This window comes from Zosterops lateralis (assembly GCF_965231275.1).
Source record: "Zosterops lateralis genome assembly, chromosome: 9".
In the NCBI taxonomy this organism is placed as follows: domain Eukaryota; kingdom Metazoa; phylum Chordata; class Aves; order Passeriformes; family Zosteropidae; genus Zosterops; species Zosterops lateralis.
In genome coordinates, this window is record NC_139769.1 from 1,836,496 (window position 1) to 1,855,074 (window position 18,579).

General features: G+C 47.8%; 1 protein-coding gene and 1 long non-coding RNA gene across 2 annotated transcripts in view; one reads left to right on the forward strand and one right to left on the reverse strand.

The window, feature by feature from the left end:
• The first annotated feature begins 9,632 nt into the window (after positions 1–9,632).
• LOC310912550 lies at positions 9,633–10,047 on the forward strand. Its single transcript, XR_014590681.1, has 3 exons — positions 9,633–9,712; positions 9,750–9,885; positions 9,968–10,047. It is a non-coding gene; the product is annotated as an uncharacterized lncRNA (long non-coding RNA).
• Positions 9,921–18,579, reverse strand: part of CACHD1 (cache domain containing 1) — an 88,871-nt gene continuing 80,212 nt past the window's right edge. The window contains exons 21-28 of the mRNA XM_083867179.1: positions 17,975–18,061; positions 17,699–17,815; positions 16,938–17,089; positions 15,547–15,708; positions 14,566–14,643; positions 12,407–12,508; positions 10,084–10,376; positions 9,921–9,961 (exon numbers count right to left, since the gene is read on the reverse strand). Of these exons, the coding sequence (XP_083723305.1) occupies positions 10,138–10,376; positions 12,407–12,508; positions 14,566–14,643; positions 15,547–15,708; positions 16,938–17,089; positions 17,699–17,815; positions 17,975–18,061 (937 nt within the window). The 3' untranslated portion in view covers positions 9,921–9,961; positions 10,084–10,137. The remainder of the gene's footprint in view (positions 9,962–10,083; positions 10,377–12,406; positions 12,509–14,565; positions 14,644–15,546; positions 15,709–16,937; positions 17,090–17,698; positions 17,816–17,974; positions 18,062–18,579) is intronic.

Sequence of the window (18,579 nt, forward strand, 5' to 3'; positions counted from 1 at the left end):
CCGCGCGCCCGGGGAGCGCGGGGGGAGCGCGCGGCGCTGGGGCCGCCCCCGCCCTGCCCGGCCCGGCCCCGCCCGGGGGGAGCCTGAGGGAGCCCCGGCCCCTCACAGCCCCTCACGGCTCCTCACGGCTCCAGACCCCGCACGGTCCCGCCCGGGGGAGCCTGAGGGAGCCCCGGCCCCTCACAGCCCCTCACGGCTCCTCGCTGCCCCTCACGGGGGGAGCCTGAGGGAGCCCCGGCCCCTCACGGCTCCTCACGATCCCTCACGGCTCCAGACCCCAGCCCCTCACGGCTCCTCACAGCCCCTCATGGCCCCTCAGGGCTCCTCATGGCTCCTCACAGCCCCGGCCCCTCACGGCTCCACACCCCATCCCGCCCCAGCCCCGGGCGGCGGAGCGGGCTCGGTGCTCCCCGTAACGGAGCTCCTCCAAGGGCTGTGCGGGATGAAGGGGGAATGCAATGCAATTTCTCACACAACGGGTCCAAGCGCTCATCCCAGAGCACACGGCACAGGATTGTGGCCAGACGGGTCTGGGATATCCCCAGGGAGGAGATTCCAGAGCCTCTCTGGACAATCTGTCACCAGCACTGTGAAGAAGTTGTGCCTGTTGTGCAGGGGGAATTGCTGGGATTGATCCTTGCCCGTGGATTTGGGGCCATTGCTGGGGCCCCGGAGCAGAGCCTGGGCCTGCTGGGAGCCCTCCCTCCATTCAGGGACACCCAAGGGACATCCAGGGACACCCAAGGGACACCCAGGGCTGATGTCCCCTCTCCCTGGGGCTCCTCTCCAGGCTGAGCAGCCCCAGCTCCCTCAGCCTCTCCTGGGCACGGAGATGCTCCAGGCCCTTCCTCAGCTCCAGGAGCTCCTGTCCCTGCTGTGCTGAGGATCCAGGGCTGGGCACAGCACCCAGAGGTGTCCCCAGGGCTGGGCACAGCACCCAGAGGTGCCCCCAGGGCTGGGCACAGGGCAGGATCACCCCTGACCTGCAGAGAATTCTCTGAAGATGCCACTGGCCTCTTGTCCCCCAGGACACTCTGCTGGCTCAGGGACAGCTCCCTCAGACCCTTCTCCTCACTTCATCCCCACAGTAACACATCTCCAGATGGATTTTTGGGAAGGATTTGAGTATCCTAGAGGAGATTTTGGGCTCTCTTGTGAGGGGAGTTGCCCCAGGGTCCATCCTGATAGAAGCCAAGGCCAGGGCACTGTCATCTTCCTCATCAGGGATCATTCCCCAAATCCCCATCAGTGCCTTCCTTGGATACAGATCCACTGGAGAGACTGAAAACACAGAACAGCAACAAAATCAAGAATCCATTAGGCTGGAAAAGACCTCTGAGATCGAGTCCAACATCTAATCTCAAGATCTCCACTGGAGATCAGTTGGCACAGCAGCCCAGAGTCTTGTCCCGATTTTATTCCTCATCAGGAATGTGGCAAACTAATTAAAATCCCTGAAAAAATGAGGGAAACAGCACCTGGATGCCGTGCTGGTGATACAGGGCTGTGACCTGCCACAGAAAGGAGCATCACAACAGAAAGACAATATTTCATGGAATAATAATATATGGAATTAAATGTATGGAATAAAATAAATTCCCCCTTCCATGAAATCTCTGTTGATACAAACATTTCACTCAGTCAGCACCCACTTTAAAAAAAATAAAATAGGTTGTTCTGTTGGAAAATCCATTTTTCCTCCAGCATAGTTCCTTGCAATGTCATTTACAACACAGTAAATTTAGCTCTTAACGTTGTCATCATTGCTATAAATGAGTGAAGAATAATTTAAATATTTGTAGCCATTTTTAGACAACGGGCCAACCACAAAGAACAGGCACAAGAGAACCCAGACCTGAAATGTAAAGAGCCTTAAAAAGGAAATTGGAAGAACACTTGGAGATAAATTGGGTGGCTGTGACTGTTCTTATCAAGAAAATCTAATTCTGATGGATAATTCTTGACTTGGTTCAAGGTGCCATTTTAACTACCAGTTACAGACTAAAAAAACTCCACCAAATAAATTATTTTAGAAACTGCTTTAGCCCAAATCCAAAACAAATTAAATATAAAAAATATATATTGGACCTTCATTCCTTCTAAAATTGATTTTAAAACTACAGCAATCAAAGGGATTTTTGGTTTATTATTTAAAAATTGACAGCTGACAAACTTCTGTTACAAGGGCTCCCTTTTCCCTGATTTTTTTTCTTCCTCATTTTTCAATATTTGCGTTATTTGTAATAAATAAAATCACTGGAAATGAGATGTGTGAAGGGTTCATTGATTATGGGATGTAAATAATTCTGGGATCATGAAAAAGGAACACTCTTCTCCTGGGAATATGGAAACATGGGAAATCTCCTCAAAATCTATCACCAGATCAAGCTGTTACAGCAGAAATGATGGATCTGCTCAAACATCATAAAATTTAGTGATGCTGCTGAAGGAATTCAAGCAGAATAATTAATTTTACAGTTAATTTTCCAGTTTGAAGGTGGACACTGCTTCACCTCTAACCAGAGCTCATTAATTCTCCCTACAGCGATTTCCTCCTCAAAAATTTCCTTTTTTTTGGTCTTTTCTGATGGGCTGCAGGTATCCCTAAATGTCAGTCATTCAAATTTAAAGTGAATTGCTGAAAGAATTCACAAATGAGCAGTTTGATATCGATGGCACCAACAAAACTCCTGCAGCAAATAGTTCCAGAGAAACTCTAAAAAACGGGAATATATTCAGAGAATATATAAAATATCAGAGAAATACACTTTTATACTCCTTTTCTGGAGCTTCCAAACCAAACCCTTCCACGTTTATGCTCTGTGATCTAAACAATTTCTCATTTTCTAAACTACTTTTGTTCTGTTTCAATATTGCCACAGAAGCAAAAAGCATTATTAAAAACCAGAACAGTCCAGTGTAACTTCAGTTGTGCTGCTGCCCTGATGCTGCCACACTGATAAACCCCTTTGTAATGATTCAATTTAGTTCATTAAATTCCTTGCTAATTAAGAGTAATATCCAACCCCAGCAGCTGCATTTGTAGCTCTCCTAAAAAGATAAATTTCCCTGTGTTTCTGCAGCTTTGAAGTCATACCTGCCATATATATTTTATTTTTTTTTTATGGAATGAGTGTGAATTACAATTGTAATTCCAAAGAATTTTAATTGACACTCAATTCTTTTGGAATTACAGGTGCAGTTAGGCAGGGGTGGAATGAAATGGGATTTAAGGTCCCTCCCAACCCAAACCAGTCCAGGATTCTGGGATTTTACATCCAAAAGTACGGGAATGTGGCTGTGAGCTCTTTAATGAAAGAGAAATTAAACTATTAAATGTGGAATCAGCTGCTGCATATTCCATAAGAACAATGGATTAGCACCAGCACCTCATGTCAGCAGCACAAACAATGTGTTTCCCTTTGTCCCTGCTGTTCCCACTGTTCCTGCTCCAGCTGCTCCTGTTGTTTTGTGAAGAAACTGAAAGTTTGAATCCAAGAGATGCAGATTTCATTTCCAACACCAATAATCAGCTTGGTGATGATCACCCAGCTCACCTCACAATACACACTGCACCCCAAACACACCAGAGGTGCCAACAGGAATTCCTTTATCCTTTTTTCCCCCTAAAATTCCAGTAATTTTGGCATTCTCAGTGCACCATTCCATGACATGCCCAAACTTGGGATGTTTCTTTGCTCCTGTTCTTCCACCCAGACACAAAAATTCTTTTGCTAAACACTTCAAGTGGAACCTGCTGGCTGTGAATTTGCTGCTCCTGAGTTTGGGAATGATGGATTATCTCAGGATCAGCCAGTTAAGCAGCTTCTCCTTTGCTTCCACTCTTTTTAACTCAGTGGCCTGCAAATAAATAGCAAAAAGGTGGGAGAGTTCAGAGCTGTGAGTTACAAAGTGAGTAACTCCTGCAAGGAAATCATTACTGGGCTCTGCTGTAATGGGCTATTTTGGGACCTGTGGTCTCTGCAGCAGAATTTCAAACCTTTGTTGCCCCATGCATCATTAACAGAGCTCTGTGGCTGTGTTTAAAGGCAGTAAAAAAAAAAAAAAAAAGTAAATCTTAAAATAAACACCACAAAGCAAAGCCAAGTTCTTGAATAACAACTGAGAACAAAGGAAAATGAGATCAAACAAATACAATTCTCCTCAATAAATGGCCCAGAGATTCACAGGGGAACCTCTGCAGCACTTTCTCCTGAATCAATGCCCTCCCCTGCTTTAAATCACCATTCTTCCCACACAGGCTTCATTTTTCCTCATTCAGCTTCAAATTCAGTCATTACTTATTGGCACCAAGTGCATCTTGGCAATTTTACTATTAAAAAACATCCAAATGTTCCTTGGATTCCTGGCAAAAGCAGGTCCAGCCTCACATTCCTACCAGGACTATTTTTATTGGCCAGCCCATGAATGTGCTGAAAATGGGAATTCCAAATAATTCACTCTCAGAGCCCCTAAAAGCACCAATTTTTTAGGAACTGGAAACCGAGAATGAGAATTCACAAGGAATTACAAAACCATTTAGCACCAAAAACCAGGGAAATCATAATTCTGAGGGTGAAATCATCCCATAGGGTAAATCCATACATCTCCAGTTCTGCTCCTTGGAGCTGGCTAATTATAAACCTGGAGGAAATTTGCTGTGATTAACTGAGGAGCTGGGATGGACTGGGAGGGAGCAGGCAAGGGACCAACAATTTGTTTGGAGAAGATAAACCAGCCCATGACTTCGCCCTGCCAGCAGAGCCTGGAATTTCCAGCACCTCCACAATATTTTTGTCCTTAAAAACCTGTTACACATGGAAAAAAAAAAAACCTTCAATGTGGAAAACTGGCCTCAAGGAGGCAACACCAGAGAAACATTCCCCAAAAATTTATGAGGCTTTCAAACGTTTTGCTGTTCAGTTATAAAAGGTTTCCATAGGAACTGTCACCCAACGTGCTGTGCCTGATTTCTCCATGTTCAGAGCGATAAAAAAAATCCATCCCCTTCCTGTTTTCCAGGTTCCCTGGCTGAGGTTTTTTCTGCCTTGTTTACAGGTATTTCCTTGGTCCAGCTGCAAGAGAAATAAACCCATTATTAAGGAGGTTGTTATTATTATTTTACAGCCATTAGATGGTGTTAATTACTCAACCTTTAATCCTGCATGCGATTTGCACGAATTATGCCACGAGAATGGATGTTGGGGAGAGCAACTTCGTGGCAGTGTCGGAATGTTGGAGAAGTGAAGAGAAGGAAATGAAACTCTCTGACTGCATTCCCAGTTTCCTGCTGCTGGTGCCAGCCCAGCCTGGGGTGTCTGCCCAATTTCATTGCCTCGGTGCCATTGGAAGGGTTTTAAAACTGGAAAAATCCATCAGCGTTGGCCAAACTGGAAATCCTTGGCAGTCTGATGGTTCAAGTGGATTTAAGGGAAGACCACCAGTTCTGTCAGGACCTCCCTGCACATTTTTTTCCTGCAAAGTGCCTGTGAAAAGTGCTGACTTGGCAGTTTTGGAGGCTGTTCCCTTTATCCATGAGTTGTTCCAGAGGCAAGTGATGGTGGGATGGAAGGATTCCTCCTGCCCCGTGCCCTTGGCCAGCAGATTATTCCCTTCCCTGCTGCCACTGCTGGAGCCCCAGGAGAGGCAACCCCAGCAGAGGGCAGGGATCAAGCAGTGCTGAATTTGCTCCAAAAACCAACAACAAAACAGAGCAAACCAGGACTGCTCCTTCCCTGGGCAGCTCCCAGCAAGGAAACCAGCCCAGGGATCATTTTTTCCACAGGATTTCGAAGAGGCCACTCTGAGCTGAAGAAAACCTCCAGATCCAAGACATGTCTGGATCACATTCCTGCTCCTCTGCTCAGAGAGTGGCTGCTCCAAAGGGATACCAGTGATCCCATGGGATCTTCTCCCGAGGAGGAACCAGCAGAGCTTCTGAGCAAGGGCTGGCACTGACCCCAGCTGTGCCTGGCACCTCACTAACGAGGCAGGGCTTGGAGAATTTCACTCTTGGACTGCAGTGTCCAAATTCCACTGCAGCCTTGGCTCCAGGAGCGCCAGCCCTTCTGGGCCAAGGTCCTTCCGTGCTCATCTCGGAGCACAAAGCACAAAATCATCACCTCTGATCAGCCCGAGGGCTGCCAGGCAGGAATATGAAATATTCCATGGCACTGATGTGCCTTTTCCCCACTTAGGCTCCCTGGCAAAGGGGAGGGTTTGTACAGAGAAACAATCCAATGGTTCCCGAGTTAACTGCTGCAGGAATTAATATTCCAAACATCACTGACAGCCCAGAGCAGGCTCCTTTGAAAAGCCCAGCCATAGCTGGGAATCTCTTTTACAAACAACTGCAGCCAAGAGCTGGGAACGCTGCAAATTAAACTTGGAACTCGCCAAGAGCCTTTTGGATTACCTGCACCCTCTTAGATCCAGGACTTTTGCATCCCAGTTTCTTCTCCTTTTCCATATTTGCTGCCAGCTTACTCCCATAGTTTTTCCTCTGACAAATCCACTTTCTCTCCTCTTGCCCATTTCTGGGTCAGTTGACAGAATAAAGCCTTTGAGAGATCTCCCTTTGCCCAGTTATAGTCACAAGTCCTGCTGCATGTGAACGTCTCCTGAATTCCCATCCATCCTCCCTTCCCTGCCCTTGCCAAGGGCAAGGATAAAGATAAAATTTCATGGCTTAAGTGGCCTTATAAAATGTTCCCGGGTAAATTGTACCCAGGCTTTTGCAAATCACGCTTTTTAGCCAGGCAATAGCATAAATAAATTAAAATATATATATATCTTAATGCATTTTCAATCAATATATTCTGCCCACAGAAATGCTCCTCCGTGGTTCCTTGGATATAAGAAAATCCATACATTGGCAGATACTCAAATACTCCAAGCATTGAGTCAATTTAACATTCATGAGCACAAACTGAAGGCAATGCTCATTTTCACTTTAAAAGAACCATTTTTTTGTTTTTGTTGTTGTTGGGAGAATGAAAGAAAACCTACAGGAAATTTCCACAACTATGTTGGGAAAATGAAATAAGTGGAAAATTAATGGCCATAAAGCCTTATCAGTTCTAGGGAAGGAGGATCCAGGGTTTAAACTGCTCCTTTTATGATCTTGCTCCTCAGTCAACACAGTAAAACAATGCTGGGGAGGGAAGGCCATGGCAGAACTGAGGCAATAAAAATTAAAAGCTCTGATGCAGCTCCTTACAAACCCCAATGACATCCATTATCAGCAGTGGTATCTTTCCCAGCTTCCCATTTATTCCTGCTGGGACAAGGTCAGTGGGATTTGGCACACCTGGAAATGAGTTTTCCCTGGAATTACTTTCTACCAGCAAGAGCTCAGGCTCTTCCCATCACTTCAAGTAGGGCTGTGCAGACCCCTCAAATCAACAACCATTTTTTATGTCCCAGAAGAAAAGAGATGAAGCAGCAGCAAGGAGAAACTCCTGAAAAGCTTTTAAGGCAAAAGCAAAAGGAATTGTTGGACTTCCAAGAGCTGTTCCAAGAGGTTCTGGAGGCTCCTGAGTTCCTGGGAGAGCTGCAAGAGAACCCTGCAAAGGTTCCCTTTGAAGGTGAGGAATCACCAAAAAAACTCTCCCCTGAAGTAATGGTGTAGTTCAGGTGATGAACACGATGACTTTTTCCACATTAATGACATTTCTGATACATTTTATCAAAAATTATTTGCACCACGGTATCCAAGCCCCAGCCTGACTTTGGATTGCAGACTGGAAATGAATCCCAGCCTGGCTGATGCCCAGGGAATCAGAGCCCTGAGAGCACAAAGCAGAGGCTCAGTGGATTCCTGCCCTGCCTGCTCAGCAAAAAGCCTCCACCAAATCCTGCACAAACACAGCACAGCAGCAAATCCAGAGCCACTGAGGTCTCAGGAGAGGATCAGGAAAATAAAATCCTTCAATTCTTTGCTTTGGTGACCCTAAGCAGTGGCTGATCACTTCCAGAAATGGTCATTTCCCAAATAATGACCAACCAGCTAAAAAAAGGCTTTTCAACTTCCATCAATACTGTCATTTATGTTGAAAGTGGAGATTTTTCAAGGTTGTTGCTAAAACTGGAGCAAATTTTCAGTCCTGTTCAGCCAGAGAAGGAAACTGAGGCAGAATCGTTTCAGTGCAGCCACCTCTCCACAGATCTATACTTATATACAGTTTATTTCACTAGAGATTTTAATTTTATACATAGTATAAAGGGGTATCCTGGTATCACACATAGAGTTATTTTACTGTACTGTTTAAGAACCGATTTTTTTTTTTACATAATACAGCATTAAGTACCATATTAATTAAAACAATTTTGTTTTAAAAACTACATATAAATGGATGTTTATCATATGCACAGTGCAAGAACGGCTTGATATCATTGTAATCACAAAATGTGAGTCTAAAATACAACACTGTGATTGAAAACTAATTGATAATTACGATGCCCTGTGTTGTAGACGTTGATTAATCTTTCTCTGAATTACCAAGCAAGGTTAAAACTCCAGACAAACAGCAGCAGCTTCTCATTATGGTTTCAAGGTTTCTTCCACAGTAACCCGAGTTTTACAGAACACTGGTTTATCCCTACTCGTGGTCTAAGGAAACAGAAGAATGGCACAGATTCCATTTGGGATTATCTGGTAACTAATGCTAAAGAAATTCTTTATTACTTCCACACAGGAATCCTTTAAGGATGAGCAAAGAGATAAAAAGATGGAGAAGTTTTCTGGGCAGAATTCTCCGGATTTTACCAACAGAGTACAGGATTTCTCCTCTGCAAAAAGGAAGACAATACTGGAATAGAAATCAGGCTGTAATATTTACAGGAAACGAGTGTGGAAAAGAAAGCAATCCTAATGTAAACAGCGAGGCAGAGAGGGCTTCTTCATTTTCCCTTTGCAGAGTGGGGCACTGGATGAAGGTTGAGCTCCTCAGGAACAGCAGCTTTCCTGGGAAGAGCCCCTTCCCCAGCACAGAATGCACATGGTACTCGTTGAGAATCCCTAACAGGTTTTCTCCCCTCCCTCCCCCCAAAGTTTCGAGTTCAATAAATAGTAGAAAAATAATCCTTTACTTAAAAATCTTGAGATGCATTGTCCCAGGTCCTGCACAGCGACGTGGGCACAGGGAGCTTTCCACCTGCAGGGAGGCCAGCAGCCTTCCCTGCCACTTCTGGGCTCTCCAGCTGCAGGTCCCTGCTCTTCCAGTTAAGGAAACCAAATCATCTCTGGCTCTTTAAGCTCCCTCTCTGCTCTTGGCTCAGCACAACAAACTCCAGCTGCTGGATCAACTCCCATCCCTGTTCCTGGAGGTCTAACGTGCCTCCTGCTCCATCTGTCTCCGTGTTTTGGCAGGTCCATTCATCAAGCACGTTTCCAGGCCAGAGCCAACCTTCCATCTGTAAAAATGCAGAAAGCTCTGATGCCTCAGTTTGGTGGGGAAGCCTGTGAGGTTGTCCCTGGGGAGAGCAGCACAGTCCCCGTGGCTCTGGAGTGGCAGCTGTGGTGTCCTCAGTGCACGGTGACAGCGGCCTGCAGGAGGTGGTGGCTGTGGTGTCCCCAGTGTCACATCCTGCAGGTGGTGGCTGTGGTGTGTGTCCTCAGTGTCACATCCTGCAGGTGGTGGCTGTGGTGTCCCCGATGTCACACCCTGCAGGTGGTGGCTGTGGTGTGTGTCCTCAGTGTCACATCCTGCAGGTGGTGGCTGTGGTGTCCCCGATGTCACACCCTGCAGGTGGTGGCTGTGGTGTCCTCAGTGCACAGTGACAGCAGCCTGGAGGTGGTGGCTGTGGTGTGTGTCCTCAGTGTCACACCTGCAGGAGGTGGCTGTGGTGTCCCCAGTGTCACACCCCACAGGAGGTGGCTGTGGTGTCCCTGGTGTCACACCTGCAGGAGGTGGCTCTGGCAGCCTGCAGGTGGTGGCTGTGGTGTCCCCAGTGTCACAGCCTGCAGGTCCCCAGTGTCACACCCCACAGGAGGTGGCCATGGTGTCCTCAGCACTCGGCATCCACGCTGTGCATGGTGACAGCGGCCTGCAGGTGATGGCTGTGGTGTCCCCAGTGTCATACCTGCAGGAGGTGGCCGTGGTGTCCCCAGTGTCACAGGAGGTGGCCGTGGTGTCCCTAGCACTCGGCATCCACGCTGTGCACGGTGACAGCGGCCTGCAGGTGGTGGCTGTGGTGCAGGCTGGGGTGGTGCAGGCGGTAGTGGTGGAATTTGTGGCTCAGCAGCGCCGCCGTCTGCGGGGGCGTGTCCAGCTCCAGGTCCTCGTCGTGTGTCCCCACGTCCACCCCGGCCGACAGAGGGTCGTTGTTGCAGGGGGGGTTCTCGCTGTCCTCCTGAGGGCTCATCGTGCTGTAGCCTGGCAAGAAACAGCAGCGGTGAGGAGAGGCAAGGCTGCATGGTCAGAACTCCCAGGGCTGGCTGGGTGCCTTCACGGTGCTCAGAGAACTGTTTTCTTCCTAGAGCAAAACCCAACAAACTCATCCTCTTTCCTAATTCTATAATGGATCCCTTCCTCTGCCACGCAGAATTCCCAGAGCTGTCTGGGCACCTTCACAGAATCAACACAGGGTGCTTAGAGAGGGTGTAAAACTGTTTTCTTCCTAGAATAAACCCCAACAAACTCACCCTCTTCTCTAATGATTCCCTCTCCCTGCCACTCAGAATTCCCAGGGTTGGTTGGGCACCTTCATGGTGCTTAGGGAGAGAATAAAACTGTTTTCTTCGTAGAACAAAACCCAACAAACTCATCCTCTTCTCTAATAGATCCCTTTCCCTGCCACTCAGAATTCCCAGGGCTGGCTGGGCACCTTCATGGAATCACACCCAGAGTGCTTACAGAGGGTATAAAACAATTTTCTTAATTAACAGAACAAAAGCCCACCCAACTCATCTCTCCTGTAAGTCCACACTGGATCCCTTTCCCCGCCATCATCTTTGGTTCAAAGCTTTGGGGACCTGTGGTTTGTGCCACCCCAAACAGTAACAGCACCCACGTGTTCAACGGTTTGTAACAACAGAATTGCTGGCACTGATTTCAAACCAAAACATAAGAGATACCACCCCCAAAAAATCTGTTCAGATATAACCTGGATTTATCCAAACCAGCTGTTCCCACTCAGACCAGGCTGCAAGGCAAACGACTCCCCCTCAGCACTTCTACATGCAAAACCAAATGAAATTTAAAAGGGAAAAAGATCTTGCTTTAACTGGAAATAACTCCCTCTCAAAAAACCAAGGACTAAAGGTTGTGGAAGCACTGGTGCTCCTGAGCATCTCAATCAGGTTTTCAGCTGGAGACACCTAAAAGGAGGGTGGTAAAAAATAGCAGCTGAGTCCCCAAAGCTGCCTCCCATTTCCCATGCTCTGAGTCATGGCTTGGAGCTGGCACGGAGGAATTGGGGAAGAAGCCTGGGCAGCCCTTTGAAGAAGATGGAATTACAGAAACTAAAAATAGCAGTGCACATTCCAGATGGAGGTAGACAGCTCCCCTGCTAACCCAGGATGACTAAAAGATGGGAAGGATTTGCTGGGTCTGCAAGAAAAAGGAGCAAAGGGAGAGCATTAATCTGGCAAATCTGCCTCAGCACAGGTAATCTCACCCCAAATCCAGGGTAATTCCTCCCAGAGCAAGATTGTCTAAGAGACATCTGTTCATGCACGTTTCAAGGCTTTGGCCTTTGGGTTTCCTGTCCCAATTCCATTAGTGCAAGCAGACTCTTAGTGCTGGGCCAGGTCTGCTGGAAGGTCCCCAGCCTTGCAGAGCTGACAGCTTGCAGACTGCCCTGTCTAGCCCTCCTCCTCTTCATTTCCTGATCAATTAAGCCTCCTCATGAGTCAACAGCATTACACCCCTCCAGCAGCTTGCCAGATTTAAGGAGATTTAGTCTTAGGGCAGGGGAGACACATCCCAACACCCTGAGCCTGATGGTGCCCAGCATCTGCTTAAAGGTGCTGGAGGATCACAAAATCCCAGAATGGTTTGGGTTGGAAGGGAAGGGACATTAAAGATGATCCCATTCCAGGGCATGCCATGGCAGGGACATGGCAGGGACACCTTCCACTATCCCAGGCTGCTCCAAAAACCAGTCCCCTTGTCCTGTCACTCCAGTTCCCTCAGGGGGAAGAGCCTTTTCCTGATCTCCAGCCATTCCCTGGGTGCTGTCCCTGGCACAGGGAGCAGAGGGCAGAGCTGCCCCTCGGGGGGATGTGAAGGACCCCGGTGATGTCTCCTCTCAAAAAAACCCAACTCAGAACCAACAGCAAAGCAAGAAGGAGCAAAGCATTGTGTGGCCTTGGCTCTGGCTGCCTTACCCACAAGGAGCCAGAGTGCAGAAGGAAATGGAGCCCCCAAAGCTGAGAGGGAGGCAGTGAGGGGCCAGGACTCACCGTGGTCGCTCTCGGTGCCGGAGCGGCCCCAGTAGCGGCGGCGGCGCTCGGGGCTGTGCGCGTGGCGCTCGATCACCGCCGCGATGAACCGCGTGTTGCTGACTGCGACACAGAGAGAGGGACAGATCAGAGCAGGGCACACACTGCAACAGCCCAGCACACACTGTGACACCCCCAACTCACACTGCAACAGCCCCAACACACCCTGCAACACCTCCAACATACACAGAGACAGCCTCAGGGCAGGGCACACACTGCAACAGCCCCAACACACATTGCAACAGCCCCAACTCACACTGCAACAGCCCCAAACACACACTGTGACACCCCAACACACACTGTGACACCCCAACACACACTGCAACAGCAACAGCCCAACACACCCTGCAACACCCCAACACACACTGCAACAGCCCAACTCACACTGTGACACCCCAACACACACTGCGACACCCCAACACACACTGCAACAGCCCAACACACACTGCAACAGCCCCAACATACACAGAGACAGCCTCAGGGCAGGGCACACACACTATGACACCCCCAACTCACACTGACACCCCAACACACACTGCAACAGCCCCCAACCACACTGCAACACCCCAACACACACTGCAACAGCCCCCAAACCACACTGCTACAGCCCCCAAACTCCACTTCAAAGGCCACTGCTGCACTGCAATCCTCACCACTGTAGGCTCAGTATTTTCTGAGCCTGAGAATTGCTGAGCTTTTCTCAAGGGAAACTTTTCAACAGTTTTCTTTTTTTTTTTTTTTTCAAAACAACCTTGTGTAAACAATATTCTTTTCCTGTAACAACAGGTGTTGTTTGCTATTTCTGTTACTGAGCCAATGGGAGAGGTGGCAGCCCTATGGACCAGTAACATGCCTTTAGCATAACGTGTTATAAAAGGGCTGAATGAATTGTAAATAAAGCTTCTGATTTCTCCTGCCTCCTGACTGCAGTCAAATATCTTTATTTCGTGTCCTGTTGCGACACACCACCAGGTAGATGTTTTCTATAGAAGGAAAAGGGTCTCAGTTTCACCTTAGGAATTTTAAGGGGAAAACACTAGAATTTTCTGTGCTCTCCTTGCTGTAATCAGCTCAGTGCCAAGACAAAAACATCCACAGGTCTCTTTAGCTGTCCCTCAGAAATGCAGTTATTTTCTACTGGGTTGTTTGCCAAAAACCCACCTAAATCATTCAATACTTAAGGAAGAGCACGAGGCTTCTTGGGGCATTTTCAGGGTGCTGTGGCAGGTGTGTGGGACCTCTCCCTACACTGTGCACGGCTTTTGTTCTTTTGTTTTGTATTGTTTTCTCCTGTAATTAAAATCTTTTTGCTTTTTCAAGATATACTTGGTCATGCTGTCTCACAAATTATTTTAAGCCATTTCTGGGCACTCTCAGATTGTATTGGACCCTTGTGGAGCTGAAAATATCTGTCTCAATGGGAATTCCAATAGGGAACAGGTCAAGATCCAGCCAAATCCTTCACCTGGGCTGTGCCAGTGCTGAGGATCCCATGGCAGCAATGTAAGGTGACTCCAAAGGAAACAAAAAGAGAAGTGGAGAAGCAGGAGATGCAAGCCATGAAGCTCAGATATGCTTATTTTTCCATCTTTGAGTGTTGACACAGTATTGAATCTTGAGTATTGTTTTAGTGAGGGCCAGAGCCAGGGATCCAGTCTGACACCGGAGCTCCCCTGGAGTTTGGGTGCACCAGCTCAACTTACAGCAAAATGCCATTTTTACTGGATGGCAAAGAACTGCAGGCACCCCAAATCAATGCAAAAGAGATTTACTGCCATCTTTGCTGACCAGACTTGCCAGACTTGGCTTCTGGCTTTCTAAGGCTGAAAAAAGGGAAGAGTTTTTTCCCCTTTGTGGAATTTTTAAGCTGATCAGAGCTATTTCTGGAAGTGCTCATAACAAGGGGTTGTAAGGGGCAAAACTCCTCCACTCCTAATGGAGAATTATCTTTTAAAAGTGAAAAATGTCCTTTTTCAGCATGAGACTGAAGGTGCACTGGATGTTTGAATTCAAACATTGCTCTGTCATTTTCTACTGATCAGCACAGGCCTTCCTCACATATTCAAATCCAGGGTGTTAAAAAACAAATGGCTGATTTAATCTGTTTTTTTGGTACTTACTGATCCCTCTGTCTTCATGGCTGTCATCGTCCCTCTCATCCCTGTCGTTTTCCAGGTTGGACATCCGCACTGACATCTCTACACAGAAAATAAAACTGGTCAGAGGAATGTTCTGCATCATCTCCCTGCCAGCTGTCACCCCAGTAACAGGAGTGGGAGCACTTTGTGTTACTGGTCTGAGCTGAGGGTGCTCCTCTTCCAATGTGGATGGGGCTGGAATAGCAGGAAAATCCCACCTCCCCATGAAAGGGACTCACTTTAAAGTTCAGAAGGAATTGATTTACAGCAGAGCTGGGGGATGATCAAATATAGAGGTAATGAGCTCTGATCCCACTTAAACTCCCAGAATGGTTTGGGTTGGAAAGGGTCTTAAAAGCTCATCTTTTTCCACACCCAGGGACACCTCCCACTATCCCAGGCTGCTCCAAGCTCTGTCCAGCCCAGCCTGGAACACTTCCGGGGAGGTGTTCCCACCTCTGGATCTTTATCTTTGTACCAGAATCCCTTTTGCCTCTCAGGCTTCAGTGGTTTCATCTCTCTAAGCACAGACATTCCATGAACACCACATGGTCCAGAACCACAAGTGAAAAAAAGACACATCCCAAAGCCAAGGCAGAAGTGGGTGGAAAATGTGTCACTCCCAGCAGCTGCACAAAACAAAACGTGATGGATGTGCTGGGTCGAGCTGCAGAAAGCTGGGATTAGTGTCTGAGCTGTGGCAAAGCTCAGCTTATCTCATCTCCCTCTGGGTGTGGGCAGGCTCCCTGGGCAGCAGCAGCAGCTCTGGCTGTACCCAGGAGAGGGCAGCAAGACACAGCCCCTGCGCCAGGCCCCGCTCCTACAGCTCCAACATGGACTAAAACCAAGGAAACCAACAAAACCAGGGGGACAGCTTTGGCATTGCTTCTCCTTTAGGTTTTGTTGTGCTGCTGGTTATTTTTCCACCCCCAGGCCGTTACTGAGGCCCTGAGTTGAGCTCACCCTGTGCTGCCAGCGGGGACATGTGCTGGTGGCTGCGGCGGTGGATCTGGTGTCGGTACGCGTACACGGCCAGCACCAGCACCATGATGCAGCCCATGATGCCTCCAGCCACGGGGCCCACGGGGGCACTCTTGATCATGTTCAGGGTGATCACTTCATCTCCTAAAACACAGGGGACAAAGCAGAGGGAGAATGACACTGTGAATGCTCTGCAGGAAGGGTTAAACCGACAACGTGGAACATGGAGCGGCTCCGTAAGGATTTCTGGGTGTTTGAGTGTGTCAGTTGGGATGGGAGAAGGAATTCAGAGAGGATGGAGGAAGGGTTAAACCAACAATATGGAACATGGAGAAGTTCTGCAAGTGCTTGACTGTGCTCACTTGGAATAGAAGGAACTCAGAGAGGATGCAGGAAGGGTTACGCCAACAACATGGAACATGGAGCGGCTCTGCAAGGATTTCTGGGTGCACCAACAATATGGAACTTGGAGAAGTTCTGCAAGGATTTCTGGGTGCACCAACAACATGGAACATGGAGAAGCTCTGTAAGGATTTCTGGGTGCACCAACAACATGGAACATGGAGAGGCTCTGCAAGGATTTCTGGGTGCTTGACTGTGCTCACTTGGAATAGGAGAAGGAATTCAGAGAGAGTGCATCTTAAAGATAGGAATGCAGAGTTACACTCAGCTCCACATCAGGATTTTCCAAAAGGTGATTGTTATTCATCTCATCTTTGCTGCCTGGTGCACTCTTTATGCTGATTTAGCACTAAGAGGTAAATGTTATGTGCAGAACCTGCTGCATGCTCTGTTGGGAATTTCAGGTTTTCTGTGCTGACAGGCACTGACCCCCAAGCAAACACTGCATTGACCTGAGGCTGTGAAAAAGGCTCCAAAATGGAGTGACAGCACTGGGATTGTGGGTGTGGGGTTGGGATAGAAGTGTGTGATAGCACAGGGGGGAAAACTTAAGAGTTTAAGGGTTTAGAATACAGGAATATAGATATAAAGCAAGGTGGAGGTTTTAGGGCAGAGGCTGAGCCCTTCTTTTTCACCTTCTCCTCCATGGTCTGGGTGGTGTTTTGTAATTGGATAGAAAAATCCACATTGTGGGCCACGAGTGTTTGGTTATTGGGTTAAAAGTAAAAATAATTTAGGTGTCATTTCATAACTGGACAATTCATCCTTAAAAGACCTTGTAAAGAGACAGAGCTATTTTTTACTTAGTTAGCTAAAACTCACAGCTTGTGAGACTGTGACATAGATAAGAATTAATAAACATCTGAGTCTGAACACCAACACCATCTCTCGAGCATTTAATCCCAACTCATAACAGAAAAGCAGACAAAAAAGCAACATTCTGGAACAGAAAGAGCTGAAGGCAGAGTTACCTATTGCTCCCAGGTCATCCACATAGGGACTCTTGGCTCCCACAATGCCACCAAAGCATTCCTTCTGGGGGGCACAGTAGGATTTGTCCAGGTGGGTCTTCCCATCGCTGTCCACCATGCACCACTCACAGTCCAGCACTCCAAAGCAATCCCTGTGTGGATTTCAGCATTAAATACCCAAATAAATATCCCAGTTAAAACACAGTTACTTTCCAGTCTAACACCTCTCCTTTGCAAAGCTCAGTCTGATTTAGAGCCATGACACACAGGGAGGCCAAAAGCATCTGTAAACCCTCAAGAACGTGATTTCAGCCAGAAAAAATTCCCTGGAAGTGTTCAAGGACCACAAGGGAAGTTGCATTTCCAGCATCCCTTTTCCAACTCTGTCAGCTTTGGTATTTTCCTGCACCACTCAGCCTGAGCAAAAAGAGAATCTGACTTTTAACTCTTCCAATAAGACATTTTTCAGTGTGGTGAAGTCTGGCTGCAGTTCCAGCCTTTCTCTGCAGCCTTTGGAAGATGGAAGAAAGGATTTGGGCAGTCTGGTCAGAGTGTGGTGTGTTTTATCCAGCTCAGGCCCCTGGAGATTGCTCATAATGAGCAAAAATGAGCCAGCCCTCAATGCCAGGAGCAGAACCTCATTCTGGCATCACACTTTTCTCCCCTTTATTCTTTTCTTTAAAACATTCACAGCAGAGCTGTTTCCATTGGATTATTTCCACAAGAGAGTTTATTCTGAGGGGTGGGGAAAGGCACCTTACCCACTCTCTGTCCTCTGGTTGCACTGGGTGTTGATGCACTGGGGGAGTGCATCCTGCAGGCTGGGATCGATGGCCGTGAACGTCATCGGCTCCTGGTGCACCTCACAGCTCGGGTTCCTGCATTGGAGCAAAGAAAGGCCTTGTGCTGTTAGAAAACCACTCAGAGCACAATCCAAATCATCTTTACTTATTCCATGTTGTCTGCTGCATCATACTAGAACTCCTGCTTGTTGGAGGTCAGCAGGACAAAGAGGGAATTTGTTCCTGCAGTCTCACCTGCTCTCGGCGTTGGTCAAGTTCCCAGTGCATTCATTCACCTCCAGTGGGCACTCACAGGGACACTCACATTCGTTCTGTTCCATCCTGCAGGGCAGAAAACATGGGGAAAACCCATCAGACACCACTGGGATTTTAACCCCACGGTGGTGCAGCTCTGGAGCAGCAGTTCCCATGGAAAAGGCTGTCCAGGGATTCTGCTCCTTCCCCCAGGAGCAGGGATTGCTCTGTCCTGCACCAGGACTGAGGGTGACACACCCCTGGAATTCCAAAAGCAGGCAGTCCCTCAGATTGGGATGTGAGGATCCTTCCTGGCAGTGCCATAAACACCTCAGGATGGTGTGGGCAAAACCTCCTGGATCCCCTCAATTAAAAACCTCCAATCCATGTAAAATCATAGGAATTTCTTTGCCAGAAGAAAGGGGCTCACTCACAGGCAACTGCTCTTGAGCCACTGAATCTCTCAGTGTCTTTCAGCATTAAATACCCAAACTCCCCTGGCTTAAACTCTCTGACAACCTTGTGGGCCTGGTATTTCTGGGTCTGAGAGATTTCAGCCTGCTGGCAGCTGCTAACTTTTTCCCAAGGAAAAATTTCTCAAAGAA